At 34.1% G+C, this 22,181-nt stretch overlaps 9 protein-coding genes and 1 non-coding gene across 10 annotated transcripts; 4 read left to right on the top strand and 6 right to left on the bottom strand.

Moving 5' to 3' along the window:
• Nucleotides 1–2,466, top strand: PPL_00267 (C2 domain-containing protein; the record flags this gene model as incomplete). Its single annotated transcript, XM_020571304.1, has 5 exons — nucleotides 1–28; nucleotides 105–243; nucleotides 324–1,083; nucleotides 1,156–1,492; nucleotides 1,988–2,466. The coding sequence occupies 5 exons, from the start codon at nucleotides 1–3 to the stop codon at nucleotides 2,464–2,466; spliced, it is 1,743 nt and encodes a 580-aa protein (XP_020438578.1).
• A 283-nt stretch (nucleotides 2,467–2,749) lies between these two features.
• Nucleotides 2,750–4,419, bottom strand: PPL_00266 (CCDC47 family protein; the record flags this gene model as incomplete). The annotated part of the gene is made up of 6 exons (XM_020571303.1): nucleotides 2,750–2,971; nucleotides 3,043–3,166; nucleotides 3,247–3,428; nucleotides 3,530–3,631; nucleotides 3,722–4,252; nucleotides 4,336–4,419. The coding sequence occupies 6 exons, from the start codon at nucleotides 4,417–4,419 to the stop codon at nucleotides 2,750–2,752; spliced, it is 1,245 nt and encodes a 414-aa protein (XP_020438577.1).
• Nucleotides 4,420–4,741: 322 nt separating this feature from the next.
• Nucleotides 4,742–6,239, top strand: PPL_00265 (Phosphomannomutase; the record flags this gene model as incomplete). Its single annotated transcript, XM_020571302.1, has 2 exons — nucleotides 4,742–4,993; nucleotides 5,091–6,239. 2 exons carry the CDS (start codon nucleotides 4,742–4,744, stop codon nucleotides 6,237–6,239), a joined length of 1,401 nt encoding a protein of 466 aa, XP_020438576.1.
• Nucleotides 6,240–6,631: 392 nt separating this feature from the next.
• PPL_00264 lies at nucleotides 6,632–6,714 on the top strand. The gene has a single exon. It is a non-coding gene; the product is annotated as a tRNA-Ser (tRNA).
• A 1,255-nt stretch (nucleotides 6,715–7,969) lies between these two features.
• On the top strand, nucleotides 7,970–8,254 carry PPL_00263 (uncharacterized protein; the record flags this gene model as incomplete). Its single annotated transcript, XM_020571301.1, has 2 exons — nucleotides 7,970–8,051; nucleotides 8,115–8,254. The coding sequence occupies 2 exons, from the start codon at nucleotides 7,970–7,972 to the stop codon at nucleotides 8,252–8,254; spliced, it is 222 nt and encodes a 73-aa protein (XP_020438575.1).
• A 133-nt stretch (nucleotides 8,255–8,387) lies between these two features.
• ascc3 (DEAD/DEAH box helicase) lies at nucleotides 8,388–15,016 on the bottom strand (the record flags this gene model as incomplete). The annotated part of the gene is made up of 4 exons (XM_020571300.1): nucleotides 8,388–13,463; nucleotides 13,553–13,968; nucleotides 14,043–14,723; nucleotides 14,821–15,016. The coding sequence occupies 4 exons, from the start codon at nucleotides 15,014–15,016 to the stop codon at nucleotides 8,388–8,390; spliced, it is 6,369 nt and encodes a 2,122-aa protein (XP_020438574.1).
• A 415-nt stretch (nucleotides 15,017–15,431) lies between these two features.
• PPL_00261 (uncharacterized protein) lies at nucleotides 15,432–16,167 on the bottom strand (the record flags this gene model as incomplete). The annotated part of the gene is made up of 2 exons (XM_020571299.1): nucleotides 15,432–15,940; nucleotides 16,011–16,167. 2 exons carry the CDS (start codon nucleotides 16,165–16,167, stop codon nucleotides 15,432–15,434), a joined length of 666 nt encoding a protein of 221 aa, XP_020438573.1.
• A 599-nt stretch (nucleotides 16,168–16,766) lies between these two features.
• Nucleotides 16,767–17,226, bottom strand: PPL_00260 (ubiquitin; the record flags this gene model as incomplete). Its single annotated transcript, XM_020571298.1, has 2 exons — nucleotides 16,767–16,949; nucleotides 16,996–17,226. The coding sequence occupies 2 exons, from the start codon at nucleotides 17,224–17,226 to the stop codon at nucleotides 16,767–16,769; spliced, it is 414 nt and encodes a 137-aa protein (XP_020438572.1).
• Nucleotides 17,227–17,605: 379 nt separating this feature from the next.
• On the bottom strand, nucleotides 17,606–18,834 carry sr (sepiapterin reductase; the record flags this gene model as incomplete). Its single annotated transcript, XM_020571297.1, has 5 exons — nucleotides 17,606–17,836; nucleotides 17,978–18,014; nucleotides 18,080–18,271; nucleotides 18,309–18,433; nucleotides 18,586–18,834. The coding sequence occupies 5 exons, from the start codon at nucleotides 18,832–18,834 to the stop codon at nucleotides 17,606–17,608; spliced, it is 834 nt and encodes a 277-aa protein (XP_020438571.1).
• A 233-nt stretch (nucleotides 18,835–19,067) lies between these two features.
• PPL_00258 (uncharacterized protein) lies at nucleotides 19,068–22,041 on the bottom strand (the record flags this gene model as incomplete). Its single annotated transcript, XM_020571296.1, has 9 exons — nucleotides 19,068–19,277; nucleotides 19,381–19,603; nucleotides 19,692–20,031; nucleotides 20,459–20,479; nucleotides 20,575–20,781; nucleotides 20,883–21,003; nucleotides 21,385–21,436; nucleotides 21,609–21,987; nucleotides 22,026–22,041. The coding sequence occupies 9 exons, from the start codon at nucleotides 22,039–22,041 to the stop codon at nucleotides 19,068–19,070; spliced, it is 1,569 nt and encodes a 522-aa protein (XP_020438570.1).
• Nucleotides 22,042–22,181: the final 140 nt, after the last annotated feature.

The following is a 22,181-nucleotide window of genomic DNA, read 5'->3' as shown; positions in this document are numbered from 1 at the left end:
ATGAAACCACTTTCTGTAAATATTTTAGGTAATATTCAGAAAAAAAACAAAGAGAGATACAATAATAAGAGAAACTAATAAAAAAAAATTGATTGAAAATTTAGTTGTCGAGGCAAAAGGTTTAAAGAAAAAAGAGATTGGAAAATATGATCCATTTGTAGAGTTGAGATATCTAAATAAATCACAACATACTAAAGTTATAAAGAATAATCCATCACCAAGTTGGAATGAATCTTTTGACTAGTAAGTAAAATAATAATAGTTTTTTTTTTTTTGATAATATGAAAGTTTTTATTTATTTCCATTATCTAATTATTAAATAGTCAATTGGATGCGATGAAACCAGTAATGAATTTATTGGTTTGGGATAAAGAGATATTCTTTCTTAGTAATAATCTGATTGGTGCAGTTGTGTTGGATTGGACTACAGTTTCAGTGGAATTGGAGCGTGGTAGAATAGTTGATAAGTGGTATCCAGTTGAGAGAACTGGTAAACCAGAACCAATAAGAGGATGGTTACATTTAATTTTGAAGGGACATCCTACCACCTCTACTTCTTCCTCCTCTTCCTCCACATCGACTTCATTAACACCATCACCTTCATCCAAACTAAATGATTCACTTGGTTCATCAATCTCCTCTTCCTCCTCCTCTTCCTCGTCATCATCATCATCAGTTATAAATGGATGGTGTCTATTAGGTAGAAATAAAGAAGTGAATATATCGATATCAAACAAACCTATTGCTATAGATTCTAGTATGAGTAGTAGCAGTAATAGTAGTAGTAGTCGGATGGATAGTTGTATCAGCGAGATATCTATTGATTCGGGTTGTTCCAGTACTGGTTTAAAAAGTCATGTAAAGGATTCCAGTGAGGTATTGGATGAAGAGATGCTATCAAGATGTCTTCAGTGTAGCCGAAAGGAGAAGCCAGACAATCTCTTTCTCATGGAAGAGTGTCTTCACAATTTCTGTCGCGATTGTTTAAAGTCTGATTTACAGAAACAGTTGGAAACCGATCCAACTAATTTACATTGTCTGCATAATTCTTGTTTTTATAAAATTCAACCTTCATTATTAAAAGTAAGTAGATATTAATAGTAACAATTATTATTTTCAACAATAACTTACTAATTAATTAAATTGTTAATATAGGAAATTTTAGATAAAGTAGAGTTTGAAAAATATTTAAATATTACATTGGAATCATTTGTTCAATCATCTTCAAACTTTTTCAAGTGTCCAAATTGTTTGGTTGCCTATGAGAAATTGGAATCAAAGAAAGATCAAAAGAGTAATAAAAAGTTGCATTTATTGTCCCCGAGTGGAGTAAAGATGACCGAAGAAGCTGCAAGACATAGAGATGAAAATAGATTTAGATGTGGAAACTGTAGCTCAGAGTTTTGTTCGTGTTGTCAATCGATGCCCTACCACTATAGCTTCAATTGCGATGAGTACAAATGTTATTTGGAGTCGAGAAAGTGTAGATTCTGTAAGAGTTCGTTGATGGGTGTTTCAGTGTCCGACGACTTTGATCAGACATTGCCCGGTCACCAGAATATCTGTGGTCAACAGGAGTGCCAGGAGAAGAAGCTACTCTGTTGTGGAAAGAGCTTGGCATGCGGACACAATTGTCTGGGTATAGCGGGTGAGGAGCAATGTCCACCTTGTTTCAAGGCAAAGTGTCAACCGAAGAAATCAAAGTCGATCACATTGAATTCACATGATCTCTGTAATATCTGCTACTACGAGGAGCTGTCGACGGCACCCTGTGTACAACTGGAGTGTGGACACGCATTCCACTTTTCGTGTATCAAGAGCAGGATTCAACAACGACCGAGTAGTCCGCGTATCTCTTTCAAGCATCTGGAGTGTCCGCTTTGCAACAAGATGATGAAGCATCCGGCACTCGCCGACCTACTCGGTGAGCAGCTGAAACTGCGCGAACTCGTTCAGTCAAAGGCAAGCCAACGATTGGTGTTTGAAGGTCTGCATAAATCAAAGGAGATCATCGATGATAAATACTCGAAATGGTACAAGAACCCCGATGCTTTTGCAATGGATCACTATAGCTATTATCTTTGTTTCAAGTGCAAGATTCCCTATTTCGCAGGACAGGTGCGATGTGATCAGGGTAACGAGAACGATGAGTTCAACTCTCAAGATTTGATATGTCCATCCTGTAGAGGTGAATGCTATCAAAAGTGTAATATACACGGTTGGGATTTCATGGAGTTCAAATGTCATTTCTGTTGTTCTATAGCATCATTCTTTTGTTGGGGAAAGATTCATTTCTGTGACACCTGTCATACTAAACAACAGAAAGGTGACTACCTTACAAAGAAGCCGAAATCAATGATACCTATGTGTCCTGGCATTGAATCATGTCCACTTAAAATTGCACATCCACATTGCGAAGAATTTAGTTTAGGTTGTTCTATTTGTAAAATGATTAAAGAGTTTTAAAAAAAAAATACAAGTTAATATAATATATATATATATAAATAGATAATATAAATAATATAATATAAATATAGTACTGTAAATAAATAATAATATAAATAATGAATAATAAACTCCGAAAAATTAATTATTCTAATTTATATATTAAAAAAAAAAGTAGGCGATCGCAATTTTATTTACTTTTTCTTATTAATACATTAATATAATATTATAATTTAATATATACTGGTAATTTTTTTTTAAAATCGTAACAATATAAAGTTGATTAAAAACTAATCTATTAAATTTAACCAATGATAACTCTTCCTTTTTGTTGTTTCTTTTTCAATTCTTTCTTGTATTCCTTTTCGTCTCTCTTTCTTTGTTCTTCTGGAGTGAGTTTGGCAATCTTTTCTTTCTCTTTTTGCTCCTTTTCGTATTTCTTCTTTTGAGCGGCTTCTTGTCTTTCAAGATGAGTTTGCTTAAAGACTGCTTCACGTTGTTTCTCTCTAAGTTTTTCAGCTTTAATCTTATACTATAAATACAATCGATTAGTTAGTAAAAAATAGATCATCTCATTATTGTTTATGATAAACTTACATTCTTTGGAAGTGAAGCAGATGCAATATAATCAATGAAATACATTGACATTAAAGTCAATTGATGAATATTATCGATATCCTTAATCTTTGGTAATTTGTATGAGAACGATAATGTCTTTGGACTATTGTTATAAATAAACATTCATTTTTTGATTAATTGATAAAGAAATATTAATGATTAATATATAATTAGATTTCTTACTATTTTGGATTGATCAAAGAGTGATCAGTAAAGTGCATAGATTCGAAATAGCTTTCATATTTGTTGAGAACTGAAACAACCTCTGGTTTCAAAAGGAGTGATGGTAAACATTCGGTATCACCCAAAACAGTGTATGAATCATTGAGATGAAGTGGTGGTGTTTGTTTTGATGCAAATAATTCCTAAATTATAAAAATAATAAAAATAATAATAATAATCATATTAGGTTAGTTAACTATTCCTTGAACTATCTATCCAATCTATCTATCTTTCTTAATATTACAATATCATTATTATTCTCTCTGAATGATTTAAGTGCCTTATTCTTGATTACAGCGAAAATCATTGGTTCCATTACTTCATTATTCATTGCTACTTCGATAGTCTAGTTTTAAAATAAATAGAGAATATTATATTAATAACATATTGAATTGTTTGTTTGCCTGTTGTTTGTTAATTCTGTATCTGAACTTACAACACGATCGGGATCTGCGTAACCAACGAGATCAAAGATTACTGAAAAGAGATCTTGACGTTTCTTCAAGGTGATGGTGACGAGTGCACCTTGGCAATTGATACGTCCGGTGCAGGTGAAGGTGTAGGTGTTTGGATCGACCTTTACGATGACATACGATTCCTTGTCACCAAGGAACGAGAAGTTACTCTCAAAGGTCTTACGGAAACGTCTACCCCAAACGGTGACCAACTCTTGGTTGGTTCTCTTTCCAATGAAATAGTTTACGATGTAACAAGCAATGAAAATGATAAATCCAATCTCCATATAGTAGTTTGTTTGTTTCTTTACTGCAGCTGCAGCAGCTGGTTTCTCGGTTTCTGTTGGTTTGTTGGTTGTTGATTCACCGGATCCTTCCTCATCCTCTGTAGTTCCGGTAGCTTCACCATCTTCCTCTGCACCATTCAAATTTGCATAACCACTCTGGTCGTAATGATCGACACCTTCGAATTCATCTTCATCATATTCAACCATATGTTTATTTCCAATATTCTGATATGAAAAAAGAAATCATTTTAATATTAAATCGATCGATCGATCGCTATTTTCAACTTCAAAAGTAGCATGTTACTTACAACTTGGGAATATGATAGACTTATTAAAAGTGTTGAAATCAACACTACTAAAAGTAATATTGATGTTTTTGAAAACAATTTCATTTTTTCTTTATTTAAAATCTTTCAATTATATATATATATAGGATTTTAAATACAAATAAAATGAAAAATCGATATAAAATTAAACCTAAAAAAGTAATTGATTTTTTATTTTTTATTTTCCTTTATTTTTTTTGGATTTTGACAGTTCTGAACATCAAAAAAAAAAAAAAAAAGAAATTAATGAATATTTATATATGTTGATGATCATGTTGTGTGTTAAGCAAAATAAAATTGGTGACTGGATTTAAATGAAAGTTTAATTTATATTTTCTTTTTTTTTTATTATTTTTATTTCTTTTTTTTTAATAATAGTTTTATATAAATGAGTTTAATTAGAACTATTTCAGGTGTTAGAGGTGTCATTGGTGATACTCTTTCACCAGAGGTCATTGTTGCACATATTGCAGCTTTCACAATGATGTTGGAAGGACCATTGTATCACCAGAAACAACATAAAATAGTGGTTGGTCGTGACTCTCGTGTATCTGGTCCCTGGGTAGAAAGATTGGTAGTTGGTACTCTCTCTGCATGTGGATATCATGTCTATCAAATCGGTATTGCAACTACTCCAACTGTATGGAATTTATAAATTATATTACTTTCCATTATTATTATTATTATTATTATTGTTGTTATGTTTATGTTAATCAATTCAATTCTCTTGTTATTAGGTACAATTTATGACAACGGAATTAAAATGTTCCGGTGGAATTGTTATTACAAGTAGTCATAATCCAGTGGAGTGGAACGGTTTGAAATTCATAGGATCGGATGGATTGTTTATTTCACCAGAGGCATGTGAATCGTTGTTCAAGTTGGCCGATGAGAAGATTCCAATGTCTCGTTATGTTACTTATGATAAGGTGGGTGCGATCGAAGTGGTCGACCACGCCAACCGAAAGCATTTGGATGCTATCTACGCATTGCCATTCATCGATGTCGAGAAGATTCGTTCACAACACTTTAGATGCTGTTTGGATACTGTCAATGGTGCAGGTGGACCGATCATGCGTGAACTATGTCATCGACTGGATATTGAGATTGTCGATGGACTCAACATGGAGCCAACAGGACTGTTTGCTCATACACCCGAACCAATCCCCGCGAATCTCTCACAACTCTGTGAGTCGGTGCGTAAACACAACGTTGATTTCGGAATTGCAGTGGATCCCGATGTCGATCGTTGTGTGTTTATCGACGAGCACGGTAAGCCGCTTGGTGAAGAATATACACTTGCAATGGCGGTGGAGTTTATGCTTGGCGATGTCGGACGTCGTGGTGTAGTTGCCAAGAATCTCTCTTCGTCGAGAGCACTCGATGACATTGCTAAAAAGTATGAGTCGCGAGTGGTGTGTGCTCCGGTCGGTGAGATCCAGGTGGCGCAATGCATGTTGCGCGAGAATGCTGTGATTGGAGGTGAGGGTAATGGTGGTGTGATGCTGCCCGATATTCATATTGGACGTGACGCGCCAGTTGCTGCGGCACTTGCATTCCAATTGATGGCCAATCGTGGTATCCGTAAGATTTCCGAAGTCAAAAAGACACTGCCACAATACGAGATTGTAAAGCTAAAGGCTGGTATCGAGGGATTGAACCCAGATGCCATTCTAAACGACTACAAAGCAGAGTATCGTGGAAAGCAAGGTGTATTGATCAACGAGGACGATGGTTTGAAGATCGACGCACCAGAGTGGTGGGTTCATCTCAGAAAATCAAATACCGAGCATATCATTCGTGTTATTGCAGAGGCAAAGGATTTAGAGTTGGCAACATCGATTGCCGCTAAATTCATTCAAGAGATTGAATCAAAGAGAAAATAAATTGTAAATTTAGTTAATATATTAGGGTTGACGATTCACACAAGTTGTGATAATAATATTATTGTTTAACATATATGAGAGAAAGTATTATAAGAACAGATACTTAATTTTAATTTTATTAATATCCAATTGAGTTCATTAATTTTTAGAAACATCATCAGCATTTCATTTGAATTGTAAATATTCCATTAATCTTAATACCTATTATATATTAGTTTTTATAGGTTTGAAAACAGTTGGAAATAATTAAATACAACTCAACATCACTTGAAATTTTATAAAAAAAAAATACAATTACAAACTCCTTTCTATGTTAGAGTTTAAACAAATAAAAAGTGAGTTTTACTAAACACGATTGAGTTCAATTTTTTTCACTTATCATCATCAAAAATGACATCTTGGCCGAGTGGTTTTAAGGCGTTTCCCTGCTAAGGAAATCCCTTCGGGGGCGCAGGTTCGAATCCTGCAGATGTCGATAAAAACATTTAATAAATTCTTTACCGCATGCGGACGAACATGATGCCTTGGCAAAGTTCACCTTTAATAAATAGGTAGATGATCAGTCTATTTATTTATTAATTATCAACTCAAATAATTCAAAGTCTATTCAAAGTTAGTGTAAGAACTTGTTTTTATGTTTATTAAATATAAATTGATCATACCTATTCAAAGTTAGTGTAAGAACTTGAATAGTAAAGTTGATCGTTCGTTTTTTGAATAGTCGTTGAGTTTTTTAAAAATGAAAAATAATTTGAATTTTGAAAAAGTGGTATTGTCGTTACACACCCCTTTGATATTTTTGGACAGGTCTTGCTTTAGCTGGAATAATGGCATTTGGTCTCCTTTCTCTGAAGAAAATCTTTCTGTTCTTCAACTTTTCGAGAATTTTTAATAAAACATAAAGTTTAAGGTTAATATTAAATAAATTCTCCTATAGGTTTTGATCAATTTGTTTTTGCAAAAAAAACAAGAATAGGTTAAAGATATAAAAAAGATCCCTAACTCAATTTAACATACCAAGTAAATTTAATAAAGGTTTCGTACTGGGAATATATTATATTGTATTCGGTGTTATGATTGTATTTTTGGAGATTTCATTCCCAACTCGTATTCTTTCACTTCGGTTTATATGCTTATTGGTTTTGAAAAGGATTGTTTCATTTTGTAAGTTTATGGCTAGATCAAAAAAATGGATAAAGAATTTTAGAATTTGAGATTTCCAAGTATCAGAACCGATTAAAAAGAAATAAGAATTTTTGGTAAAGTTTGTTACATTTAAATTGAACAACCAAATGTATTCACCAAGATTGGGATAGAAGAATAACTATAAAATTTTAATTTGAAAATTAGACTTTTAATTTAAAGTAAGGAGAAAAATGATCAATTTGGATTTCTTAATTTAAACACTTCAATCCAATACTATAATTAATATTAAATTATCCTTCTAATTATAATTCTTAAATAGGGTAACTTATCTAATTATAACCACAAAATTTTTGAATACTAAAAGTTTAACACATTTATCCACTTTTTGAAATGTTGACTTTATTGAATGCCATATATAATATTATCTCTAAAATAAATTAAATTCAATTTAAGAAAATAATCTCTTTCCTTTCTTTCTATAAATAACACCGCATTTGAATTATTTTAAGAAGTAAAAATCAAAAAAATATTTGTTTTTTAGAAAAGAAACTTTAGAAATTAATAAACTATAATAAACATCTAAAATGAATAAAACATTTCTAGTCTTATTTTTAGTAATGTTAACAATTTCAGTTGTTGTGTCTAATGAAAATAATATCAATTGGGGTAAATATAATAAAGAAAGGTTATTTTTTCAATTTTAATTAATTTATTTATTTTATTTTCTAGATGGTGCAGGTCAGGAAGCAGCTAGAAGACAAGCTGAAAATAATAGAGCCAACGCTCAAGCAGCAAATGCTGCTGCCGCTAGAGAGGCTCAAAGGAGAGCAGCCGCAGGAAGTAAATATAATGATGCCAATCACATTTGAAAAAAAAACTTTAACATATTAAAACAAAATAAAACCGTTTGAGATTTGTTTAAATCAAAGTCTTTTTAAAAATTATTTTCATTAGCACAAATGTAATCTTATCTTGTCAATTTATGAATTGAATTTGTTTATTTTATTTTTTCAAATCAATCTTTACTGAAAAAGTATGGAAATAATCCAATCCAATATAATTGTCAGAGTAAACCTTTACATGATAGACTGCGGTAGTTGCCTCTGGTGGGATAACAGTGAATGCAGAGACAACGGATGTTGAATTCTTTGACATTTGGGAAATTCTCTTTAATCCCAAGAATTGTTCTTTTTCGTCAGTCAAAATGATGATCCAACCTTCGTCTTTGTTCTTTGGATATTGTGGAGCATAGGCAAATCCGTTGGGGAACAACTTGTTCATTCTCTGAATCTTCACCTTGAGGGTTGTTTCTCTACCAGCTAAAATCTTTTCAGGTAGGATCTGAGTGACCTTGATACGTGGAAGATGATTGACCACATGAATGATATCCTTTACCTCTTGGGGTTGGAGAGGTGAGTTGTCGAGTACCAATTTGAGTTTATCTTGTGGAGCAGCAGTCAATTCCTTGAGACTGTTTATATTCAAATTCTTTGAGATGAGTTCTACAATGTCTTTGGTCATGTATGGAAGTGTCAATAGGTTGCTATCGGTATCCCAACGACCTTGGACAAACATTTGCAAGAGACGGATGATTTGAATAACAGTGGCAAAGTATTCAAATTCACCGGCAACGTCAATCATTGCTTGAAGAATACGGATACCTTGGTCTAGCGCAGATTTAGTATCGGTCACATAATCAGAGATTGGTAGCATCGCTCTCTCAAAGTGAGCTTGGAGCAAGAGATGAACCTTGGTATGTGGATCGTCGTGACGAATCAACTTGATTGGAAGCTTCTCGTTCAATTCCTTGTTCATTAGATCTTCATTGTGACGAACTGGGAATTCGTGGTACTCATAGGCATCGCAGAGTGTCTTGAGCAACGATTTTATCTCACTATTGTGTTTGATCTCCTTGGTAAAGTTCTCAATAGTACGATAGTTGAGATAGTAGAACGATGCGATTCTTCCAAGTGTCGATGGTTCAATTTGATCGTTTTCATCGACAATGATACAGTTGGACTTGGCAAGATCATCCAAGGTTCTATCGAGTAGCTCTGAGAGGAATCGATTGATTGTATCCACTGAATTGTCTTGAAGACCATAGTAGGTTGGACTGATCAATAGACGTCTGAAAAAGAATGTATTGGTCAAGTATTCTATTCCACCTTGTTTCGATTGAATGGTACCAGCAACAATCTCGGCGTTAAGATGGTCGTGTAAGAACTCCTTGAGATGAGATTCCACTGGGAATGGGTCGTAGAGGAACTTCTTGTAAAAGTTCTTCTTTGGTTCGTGAACCATGATGACAGCTTTACCTTCTTTGTCAAACTGCGGTCTACCGGCACGACCCATCATCTGAAGAACATCGGTTAGTGGATAGTCGACATAACGCTTGGTACGTCCATCGAAATATTCGGTTCCCTTGACAATAACAAGATGAGCAGGCAAATTGACACCCCAAGCCAAAGTGGATGTGGAAATGAGAATCTGAATCTTGTTCTCTGCAAACAGAGTCTCACAGATCGAACGATCGTTGTCATTGAGACCGGCATGATGCATACCGATACCAAAGGAGAGTGTGTGTTTGAGATGACCATCTCTTACACGATCGAGGATTGGCTCAATGTCGGTGTGTAACCATTGTGTTGGATCGTCGGCAACCAAATGTGAGATGAGATCGAGTGCAGTCAAACGAGTTTGACGACGCGAAGAAACAAAGATGAGAACCGACTTGTTTGGTGAATAGGTCTTGATCGCTGCAAACGCTGGCTTGTTCATGGTTTGCATACGTGGACAGTAGTGCTTTCCGGCAAAACCTTGGATATGTACTTCAATTGGTACGGGACGACACGATGGTCTAAAGTTGAATAGACCGACCTTCTCAATACCCATCCACTCTGCCAGATCGACTGCATTGGCCATGGCAGTCGAGAGACCAATGATACGAATCTTGTGACCAGTCTCCTTTGAGATTTGCTTCATACGCGATACAATCACCTCAAGAGTTGGACCACGAAGTTCACCGAGCAAATGAATCTCATCGATAATCAAGAGTGATACCGATGTTACATAGCTTCTGTTCTTCCAATTTCTACTGATACCGTCCCACTTTTCTGGTGTGGTAGTAACGACGTCGGCATTTTGCAGTGCAATCATGTTGGGAGTGTAGTCACCAGTCAACTCAACCAACTTCTTTCCAAGCTTTTCAGAGAGTTTGACATTCCAATCATTCATACGCTCACGAACCAATGCCTTCAATGGAGCGATATAAACAACCTTCATCGATGGTTCATCACGGAACACTTTGAACATGGCAAGCTCTGCGCAAATGGTTTTACCGGAACCAGTTGGCGAACCTAGCAGCACATTGTTGTTGGTATGATAGAGAGTATGGAATACTTGAGTTTGAATCGGATTGAAATGACTGAATTTGAATAGTTTTTCAAACTCTGGATTCTTGAGTGCCTGCACTGGAAGTGGTTGGAGATCGAGCAACTCTGTATTGATGACACGATTCTGATGCGGAATAATCAAATGTTTGAATGAAATTGGTATTCTTTCATCGCAATTCAACCAACGGTCACTAATATAATGGATAAAGAATTGACTTGGCAATGGATTTGGCATTGGAATGATATAACTTAGTTTGATTGGTTCATTCTCGTGATTCATAAATGCACGCTTGGTAAGAATAAAGTAATCGCTGTTATAGATATATTCATTCTCACTGTCTTCAATCCAGAACCAAAACGGTTGAGAGTCGCCGTGGACACGGTCATTCCACTCAAAGTAAGGGAGCACCTGGAGGTTGATCTTGATGATACTAGAGGTGATCGGTTGAATCTCAATGTCAAACTCTAGCTTTGGGAATTGACGTGCAACTCTAATGGTGGATTTGGCAATGGCTGGATTTCCAACGATCGGTGCCAATTCGGATGCCTCCATATCAGCGACATCTTCAACGCCCAACTCTTGCTCTTCGAGCTTCTTGAGAGTCTCTTGGTGGAGAATACCAAGTTGGCGAAGTGGTGATTCGAAATGCCATTGTTGGTGATCAATCATTTTACATAGATCGAGAACCTGCTTCGATACACTGCACCAACCACGCTTCATAGTGATCTCAAAGAGACCACGCAAGATACGACTCGAGTTTTGAATGATGTAGTTAGAGTCAGAGACAAGCGAGAATCCATCGACACGAGCACGTGACAAAAAGGATTGCAAGATAACCTTGACCTTTGAGTATTTATCATTGACCTCCGACTGGTAGAAACAGTTGTTGGCAGAGAGATCGGTGAGCTCCTTAACTTCCTCTTCACGGAGATTGACATTTTCAAACTCTGAAGAGTTGGCGAGCAGTGTCAAGATCTGTTCTTGGCTCATGTCTGGTTTGAGAATCTCATGGAATGTCTCGATCGATGGATACTTGATGTAATAATGCGAAGCAATACGACCAAGATCGGTTGGGAAGAAGTTTCCTGTGACTGCATCGTAACGAATCATCTTTGACTTGTCTAAATGAATGGCTGCACGCTCAATAATCTTGTTTCTATGAAGTGAGAGGTCTGGATCGAAACGAAGATCACCAACATTGATACCATAGGCATGAGGATTGGTTATCATACGGATATAGAGATATGTGTAACTAAGCCAACGACTTGCTTCCGATACATTAGAGACTGTTCCAAGTACAATCTCTGCGTTGAGATTGTCCGAGAGGTTATTGATGAATCGCGATTCAATCGGCAAGCAACTGGACATCAACATGAGGTAGTGGTCGAGTTTGTCGTTAGAGGTGATGAGGAACGACTCACCAAAAGTATCAAACTGAGGACGACCGGCACGACCAAAGATCTGCATGACATCAGATATTCCGAGGTCGATGAATCCACCATTCTTTGAATCATAGAGTTGTGTTCCTTTGATAATGACAGTGTGTGCCGGAAGATTGACACCCCACGCCAGAGTGGCAGTACATACCAACACCTTGATGGCACCCTCGGCAAAGTACTTCTCTACCAAGTTACGATCTTGACGCAGCAAACCAGCATGATGAATCGATACATTATGTTGGAAGAGGTCTCTGATCTCCTTGGATTTGGCACGCTCCATATCACGAACGGCATGCGACTTGACTTCTTCCTCCTTGGCGAATCGGAAGTGTTTGGAACGCGCAATGTTAACCAATGCCTCGGCAGTCTTGGCAGTATCCTTACGCGAGTGTACAAACACCATCACTTGATAACCCTCGCGAATGGATTTCTCCAGCTTGTCATAGCAGAGTTGGTTCATAATGTTATTACGTGCCAAGACCGACTCCTCTTTGACACCGAGGAAGCTGGAAGTCATCGGGACAGGACGGTACGACGAGTCGAAACAATAGGTGGCGGAAGCCGGTGAATTGATGAATCGTGCAACATCTTTATAGTTGGGAAGAGTAGCACTCAGACCAACGATACGGATCATCTCCTGAGTGGTTTCCACCTGACGTAGAGTACGCGCGACAATACTCTCCAAGACAGGTCCACGCTCCTCGTGCAACAAGTGAATCTCATCAATAATCAACAGACGAACCAACTGAGTCAATGCGACATCGGTACTCTTTCTGGTGATGACATCCCACTTCTCCGGAGTGGTAACGATGATCTGTGTCTCCTTCAACTCCTTCTGAGTGAGTTGCATATCACCAGTGAGTTCCTTTGCCACGATACCAAGATACTTTAGGCAACTGGCAAACTTCTCTGTCATCTCGGCAGCCAGCGCTTTCAACGGAGCGATATAGATGATCTTGAATTGCTCGAGATTCAACACACCATACGAAGTATAGTTATTCTCAATCTCATGGAGAATAGTGAGCAACGCAATGTTTGTCTTACCGGCACCGGTTGGAGCACAAATCAACAGATTCTCATTCGTCTTGTAGGCAGTCTCAAACACTCTCGATTGTATTCTATTCAACGACTTTATACTACCGAATGCCTTTTGTGATTCCTGAGCAATCTCTGTAATCGGTACGAAACGTTCATCATCTGAAAATGGTTTAGGTTGAGCATGTGGAATTGTTACTTCAATATGAGTCTAGATAAAAAGTTGAAGAAAAAGAGTTGTTTAGTTTAAAAACTAATAATAGTTAAATATATATGTTGTGTTAACACAACAACACTTACATTATGTTCTTTTCTAATTGTATTGGCAGGAAGTGCAGCTTTGCCAATGAGTGGACCATCTTGAATTTGAAGTCCAGCCGCTTTAAATTCGTTTTGTGTGTAGATGGCAGGTACTGCCGCTTCCTTTGGTTGATAGACTTCGTATTGCTCGCCACCGATCTGTACAGTGCTAGTTGTGCCACCGTTACCACTACTACCACTAGCATTCTTCTTCTTCTTTTCATCCTTTTTCTTGAGTTTACCAACGAGCTTGTCATCGGTGGTATTCATAGAGAAACTCTGAACAGGTCCATGCTTTCCTGTGCCTTGTTTTACATTCAAAGTAGATGCCAATATATCAGTACGATTTGTAATCAACTGTTCAATGAAATCCAAATATTCAAAACCAAGAATACCAATTAAATCATCTTGAATATCTAGTTAAATTAAAAGTTAAAGTAACAGTTAGTTAATAACAACACTTTGTTATTTTGATATTAGCTAAACTTACTCTTTGGTGCTTTCAAAACATTGATAATATTTTGTAGTAAATGATCAGCTGGTAAACCAGATGATTTAGAAATAGTAATACAATTTTCAATTAACCATGATTCATTATATGATGATTGTGACGACGACGATGATTGTTGTTGTTGTTGTTTATCTTTTTTACTTGATTTCTTTACAATGATAGTTTCACCACTATTAATATTCTTAAAATTAGCATTATTATTGTTGTTCTTGTTGTTGTTGTTGTTGTTCTTGTTCGAGGTTGTTGAAATATTAGCATCATCATCATCTTGTTTGAATGAATCCAATTCAAAGAATAATTCATCGACAGAATTCAATTTGATCGAACCCCATTCGAGTTGTTCGTTCTCATCGATCTTGGCGAGTGTGTCACGTGAGAGTGCGATATCCTCCTCGAATGGATCCTTTACTTTCTGGAGAATCGAAACTAATGTAACCAACTCATTATAGAGCTTCAACTTGAAAGAACTACCAAAGAGATCACGCAACAACTGTTGTTTCGAAACATCGTCTTTATTCGGATTGGCAACCGCCATGAATGCCTGATACGAAGCGCTGTGTAGCTCTTCACTCGGCACCTCATCGTTGTCCACCAACTTTATGACGACCTGTAAAAACTGATTATAATAATTTCTATTTTGTTTCTCCGTTACCTCTGAATCTAATAATAATAATAAATAACCAATAAGATAAGTAAATAATCTCTATAAATTATTATTATTATTATTATTATTATTATTATTATTATTATAACTTACTAGTTGCATTTGCAAAGTAATTCCATGAGAGTTGACCATTTATAATACTATTTGATGAAGCTTTCTTCTTTTCATTCTTCTTTCTTGCTAAATCATTGTTTCTCTTTGCAGTGAGTGTATCTAAACTCTTTACATTGTTACCACCGTTAACAAGTCTCAAAACAGATGAAACTGTAAGTGGTGCTGATATCTTCATATTTTATTATATATTATTCTTGTTTATGTTATCTTTTCTATTCTATTCTATCTTACTGAATAACTATTACTTTAACGAACAATATAAATTCAACTAGTTTGAACGATGTTGATTAATGAATAATTCAACTGAGAATAACATTAGAAAAAAATAAGTCACATAAATTTCTCATTTTTCAAAAATGCATTTTCATCATTTTTTATTGTACTACTTTTACAGGTTCCGATGTTTAGATCAGTTATTTTCAAATCTTTAAATATTTTTTAATTAATAAATAAATTATTTTTGGTTATTTATTAGTTATAAAAAAAAGACACTTTAGAGGGAAGGGAAGGGAATGGTTGTTATTTTGTTTATCCAATCAATTATTATATTCGGTATATGGTTGTTTTGATTGAGTTGTTTCTTTCTGTTTTTAGGCAGATGCACTGTATTTGAGGAAGTTGGTGTGGTGTGGGTTGACAGCGTGTGGGATATTCTTGGTAACACTGGATTGAGTGCACTCGGCTGGCAAATCGAACCATGATTCAATAAAGTAGTTCTCGTAGTTGAAGAAGTTCATGACGGCGAAACCTGGGTTGGCTGCATCGGCGTTACGAAGAGTTGATGATACGACGGAACAGCTCTTTGGATCAAAGAGGAAGGTTTGGTTGGTTAAAACAGATGGTGAGACACCGGTGGCAGTGTAGACCTCAACTGGGAAATTTCCGATTCTTGTGACACCAACAAAGTTTTGGAGTGGGAATCCAGCTGGAATTGGATAGTTCAAGGACATCTTGACACAGATTCCATTTTGGTAAACGTAACCCTCACCGGTTTGCCCGAACTCCCAGATCGATCCAACCATTGGTGGTTGTCCCTCCATAATGATAATCCAATCACTACGAGTTCTTTGTCCATCGAAATCAGTTGTTGTGTTACCAGCTAAGAATTGGAAATTAGTTAGTTGAATTGTTAACAATTCAATATTGACAAAATTGAACTTTGGACTTACCTTCATAGAATGAAAGAGCAACGTTGGAAGAGCCAGTCGGGAAGAAAGTGTTGAATGCTGACAATTCGAATTGGGTGGTGTATCCCTTTGATTGTTGACATGGTTGTCTTGCAGCAACACAAGCAACCAATACTAATAATGTAAAGATTAACTTCATCTTTTTTAGGTGTTATTTATAATAATAATAATATTACAAATAAATATAAATGTAAAATGTATAATGTAATTTTTGTACAAAAATAAAACCCGAATCAATGAATGCTATTTAAGTAGTTGGGAGTGGTTATTTTTATTTTTGCAAACCAAAAAAAAAGATTGTGATGATTGTTGATGAAAAGAGCCAAACCAGGATAGGAACTCACCCTTGATTCCATGAAACTCCAAATTTTTCAATTTTTACCCAGGTTCGGCAAGTTTTTTTTCTTTCAAATTGGTCCCAAAATTTAGAAAAAAATTACAAAAGATAGATATTTGTATGATCAAATAATTAATGATAACAATTGCATGCTAATTCTAGCCTGGTCAAGTAACTTGATGTGCTCACCGAACATCATCGAAGTGAAGTAGGAGATTAAGAATTATAATCCTAATTTCGTACACATCATTTTCAAAAGTTGTAGTGCAATCAAAACTAAAGCAAAAAGAAGCAAATAATAATAGCTTTGAAAAAAGTTTTTTTTTTTTTTTTTGATGATTACATATAAATTTTACAAACTACATATTATTGTAATGTAAAAGTGAGTTTTATTTGGTTGTTTATTGGGAACCACGGAGTCTGAGTATTAAATGGAGTGTTGATTCCTTTTGGATGTTGTAATCGGAGAGGGTACCATCTTCCAATTGCGTTCCAGCGAAAAGAAGACGTTGTTGATCGGGTGGGATACCTTCCTTGTCTTGAATCTTGATCTTTACACTTTCAATGGTCTCAGATCCATCGACCTCTAAGGTGATGGTCGTACCAGAAAGAGTTTTAACGAAGATTTGCATACCACCACGGAGACGGAGAACCAAATGGAGTGTTGACTCCTTCTGGGATATTGTAATCAGAAAGAGTACGACCGTCTTCCAATTGTTTACCGGCAAAGATCAAACGTTGCTGATCGGGTGGGATACCTTCCTTGTCTTGAATCTTGGTCTTTACGTTTTCAATGGTGTCAGAACCCTCAACCTCTAAGGTGATGGTCTTACCAGTCAATGTCTTAACGAAGATTTGCATTATAATAATATTTTAAATTAAAATTGTAATAGTAATAAATTATTTATATAGATAGAAGAAATAGAGATAATTTTATAGAAGAGAATATAATATATATATTTTGAGTTATTTAATGAATTGAATGTAAGCACAAATTTATTTATTTATTTAAAAATTTTAGTAAATATTAGTGTTATCAAATTAATACTATTTTTATCACATTTTACCACCTTTAGTATTGGGTGAGGGCTGTAGAGTATTTTTTTGAATGTAACATCATACTAATATTCTCTCTATTCAACATATTTGTTAAATAAAAAAAAGTAACTGTAAAATCATATGATTCGTTTATTAAAAATAGTTAGATAATTATATTATATTATATCGAGTAGTTTGGTTTTTAAGCGTCGGCAACATCGATATGAGCAGCAGAAGTATATGTATTTGAAATTAAAAGATCAATCATTTTACCAGCAGAGAAGTTTGGATCTACTAATTTGTTGTTCTTGATCATATCCTCCCAGAATTGTTTGGAACCTTCATCCTTAGTTTTAACTAAAATCTCTTTATTCATATCAGTGCCCATTGCACCTGGTGACCAATTGAGTGTCTTTATATTTGGTGTATCCTTCTATTGGTATTAATACAATCAATGTTATTTGTTATGTTATTGTTGTTGTTGTTGTTGTTGTTGTTGTTGTTGTTGTTGAAATATAAAATGTTAATATTAATAATGATAACCTTGTTTTGTTAGTTACAAGTTTAAACTTACACATTCTGCTGTGATAACTGATAATAACATTTCACGACTATATATATTATTATTATTAGATTAATTAGTTATTGAATCAATCAGTTGATTGTATGTACTTACGCAGCTTTACCAACACAATAAATACCCCAGGTATCGAATGGTTGAATTGCAGCCAACGATGATGTGTTGATCACCGATGTCTCGATGGGTGTTGAAACTGATTTGATCTCTTTCAAAAACAACGATGATGTTACAAATACAGATGTTACATTCAATGTTATCTCTGATTCAATCTCTTTGAAATTAGACAAACTAAAAGAATATGAATATTATAGGCTATTAATATTACTGATCTTGATCCATATCTATAAATATCAAGAATGAATTGAAAACATACTCTGATACATTGGTAATTGGACCTAATGATCCATGATTATTAAATAACCATACTCTTTGATATTCACTAAAGTTAACCTATATTTAATGTTAATGTTAATGATATTATTTATTGATTGATTGATTGATTGATTGGTGCATCTCAATCTAACTATCTATATATCTATTTATTCATTCAAACTATCATAAACAAACAATAATTAATTAAAAATCATGGATTGATTATCTACTTTTTTAAGAGATTGTGACCAGACAGATTGTAATGAAGCAATATCACCAAAATCAGCAACAAATAGATTAACATTTGCGCTTGGTTTGATCTGCTTGATGAGTTTCTCAGTTGACTCTAAACCTTGTTGTGATCTTGCATACAATGAGAAATCAATATTTTCAACCTTCTTGGCTAGTTGCTCACAAATGGCAACACCAAATCCTCTTGAACCACCAGTAACCAATGCTAATGTTTTAACTTGTGACATATCTTATCTTATCTTATATTATATTATTGTACTATAAATATATCTAATTAAATATTAATGATAAAAATATACAAAACTAATTAAATTAATTAATTTAAATTTTAAAATGGAAATGGAAGGCTCTTCCAGAATGATGAACATCGTCATTTTTGTGTTTTTTTTATTTTTATTTTTATTTAAATGTTTGATTATATATTAATGATCATTAAAAAATAGAATAGAGTTCTATCCTACTAAACACTATATACAGTGTAATGCTCTCCAGAGGTATAAGTGTTCTTAACTAGAAGGTCGATCATCTTACCGGCAGAGACGTTGACATCGACCAATTGTTTATTCTCATAGAGATCGGTAAAGATTTTCTTAACACCGGCATCAACTGCGTTTGCTCTGACTTCTTGTTGCATTTGAGTATCCATTGGACCTGGTGACCAACTGAATGTCTTTATTTTTTCATTATTTTTCTAGAACATACATACAAACAAATTATTAATATCAATTATAATTACTACTACTATATATAAATAGTTTAATATTTATACATACATTTTCTTCAGCAATAGTTCTTGTTAGCATATGACGAGCTGCTTTTCCAGTACAATAGACTCCCCAGGTGCTGATTGGTTTGACAGCTGCTCCCGACGATACATTGATCAAACCAAGCTCTGCACCACTCGATTTGAATCTATTCAAGAACAAAGATGATGTTAGAACGACAGAGGTGACATTCATTGTTAAATCTGTTTCGATTTGTTGGAATTCTTTTAATCTACAATTATAATAAGGAATGAATTATATATTTGTTAATATTAATAATTTAAAATAAATAAAAAAAAGCTAATTAATGTGATCTTTACTCTGAAACATAATTACAAACACCTAATGAACCATGATTATTGATTAACCAAATTCTTTGATAGTTGTTGAAATCGATTTGAGCAAGTGATTGACCCCAGACATTCTCTAGTGTTTTAAGATCGCTGAAATCAACTGAGAAAAGCTTGACTTCCGATTGTGGCTTGGCAAGCTTAATGATCTTCTCTGTTGACTCTAAACCTTGTTGTGATCTGGCAAACAAGTGAAAATCAATATTCTCAACTCTGCTGCATAGCTCTTGACAAACAGCAACACCAAATCCTTTACTTGCACCTGTAACCAAAGCAATTGTTTTAATCATATTATAATCTTTTACAAGTACTTATAAGTATATATATATTTTAAAAAAAATTAATAATCTAAAAATGTTTATTTTTTTTTAATATCTAAAATAGTGTGTGAACAAACACAATGGATCTATGAAACTTCAAACGAAAATCTCGTTGATTCTCGAAAAGGAAATGATTTGATCGATGGGGGTAAATATTGATATTTACATAAATATCTTTAATTCTTTTCTGTTTTGATAACTGTATGGTGGATCTTCTCTAATAAAATTATAATCCGTATCTGTTGGAGATTCTGACGCAATGCAAATTGAACAACAGCATAATCGACCAAAATAGAATAGAATTAAAGATAAATAAAATTTTATTGTTTTTTTTTCATCGTGTATCTCTTTTGAATGAATATAATATATTTCACCAATCTTTATCTTTTTAAATTTACCAATTCAATAAGATGTTACCCATCCAAACAATTGAAGTTGCTATTTGAAAGAAATAAAAACAAGTTAGTTTTAATTGGATAATTAATGATGATTGAATTCAATTTTGAATAGATTGCATTGCTATATAAACTTACTGGCTACGATGAATGGTGGAATAGCATCTTTAAACGATGAACTCTTAAAGATAAGAGTCTCTGTGAGGAAGTGAAGTAAAGCATAAACAAAAGAGGTCCATGTTACAGTGAACAATGTTTGATTGTATGGGTTGTAAGCTGTTGCTACACACAAAGTAAAACTCATCAATGTCCAAGCTGCAAACAATCTAGCTGTCAATCCTGTAACTAAAATATTACAAACAACATATAACTATTAGTAAATAATAGTAATATTTAATATATAACTTTTGATCATTCATAATTTAATGATCACCAGCCAAACATACCTTGAGTTGGATTTCCTGAATAAACATTGGTTCTCAATCTACCAATGTTGAATAAAGCTTGTGAGAAACCCAAAGCACGAAGACCAGCAACTACCAATAACCAAATTTGAATATACTCCATCTTTAATTAAATAAATAATAATATATTGTTGATTTTAAAAAGAAAAAAAAAAAGAAAAAAAAACGACTAAAGCCCAAATTTTTTGATTAAAATCAATGAAATGATATTTTTTTCTCTTTGTTTTTTATAATTAAAACTTTTATTTAAATTTAGATGGAAAAACTATTATATTATATTCCATATGTGAAATCTGTATAGTTGTTGAACTATAATTACTGTACATAATGATAATTTTACTGATTTAATGCTAGATAAATTTGATTCGAAATGCTGGAGGTAGATTTGACTGGAGTTGTTTGATGAAAACTTGATGATCAGTCGAAAAAGAGTCGCATATATATTGGAGAAATGTTGGCAATGCAATGTATTGGCTGTTTATACTGAGCCAATGCTATTATTATTGCTACAAGTTGTCTGATGATTGAAGGTTTGACTAGATATAACAAATGATTTTTGGTGATGATTTTTGTTGGTTGTTGCTATTAAGGTTGAAAAAAAACATATTTGATTACTACTACTACATTGTAAGTGTGAATGTTGGATGTTGATGTTGTTTGTTTTTTTTTTTTAATTAATATATCGTTACTAGTTGTTCCTATAATAACTCTAGACAACCTGTACCTTCGAAAGTTGTAATACTAAAAGTTCCTTTGAAACTGGCGGGTACCGATTGAAATTCGACTTTACCTTGTACTTTGACTGAATCCGATGTCCATTCATATGTACAATTGTCTTTAGGTGTTGCTTTGACGAGTGAAACACCAATCTCCATACCACCAAACATCTTTGGGAATTTAATTAAAAAGTAACCTCTTGTCAATGCTTCTTTGAACTCGGCAGTTCTTGGTTCGCCATCTTGTGTTCTGAATCGAGAAACAACTACTTCCTGTGGTACTAATAATTTCTTCATCAAATCACTGATTTGTGGTTGAGGAGGTGCTGCAAAAATTAAAAAAAATAAACGATCGTATGAATAAATATTTCCTAAAATATTATAAAAACTAATAATAAACTATACATACTCTTTGTTTTTGCCATTTATATAAATATTTTAATTTGATTTGATAATTATTAATATATTAATAAGTTATTTGTAAATAATGGTTGAACTAAAAAATAGTTGTATATTACTATTATAAATTTGGGGAATATAAAAGTTGTAGTGAATAAAATAGTAA

This window comes from Heterostelium album (assembly GCF_000004825.1).
Source record: "Heterostelium album PN500 unplaced genomic scaffold PPL_scaffold1, whole genome shotgun sequence".
Taxonomy (NCBI): Eukaryota; Evosea; class Eumycetozoa; order Acytosteliales; family Acytosteliaceae; genus Heterostelium; species Heterostelium album.
Note: the sequence above shows the minus strand (reverse complement) of the source record. Positions and strands in the feature narration are given on the sequence as shown.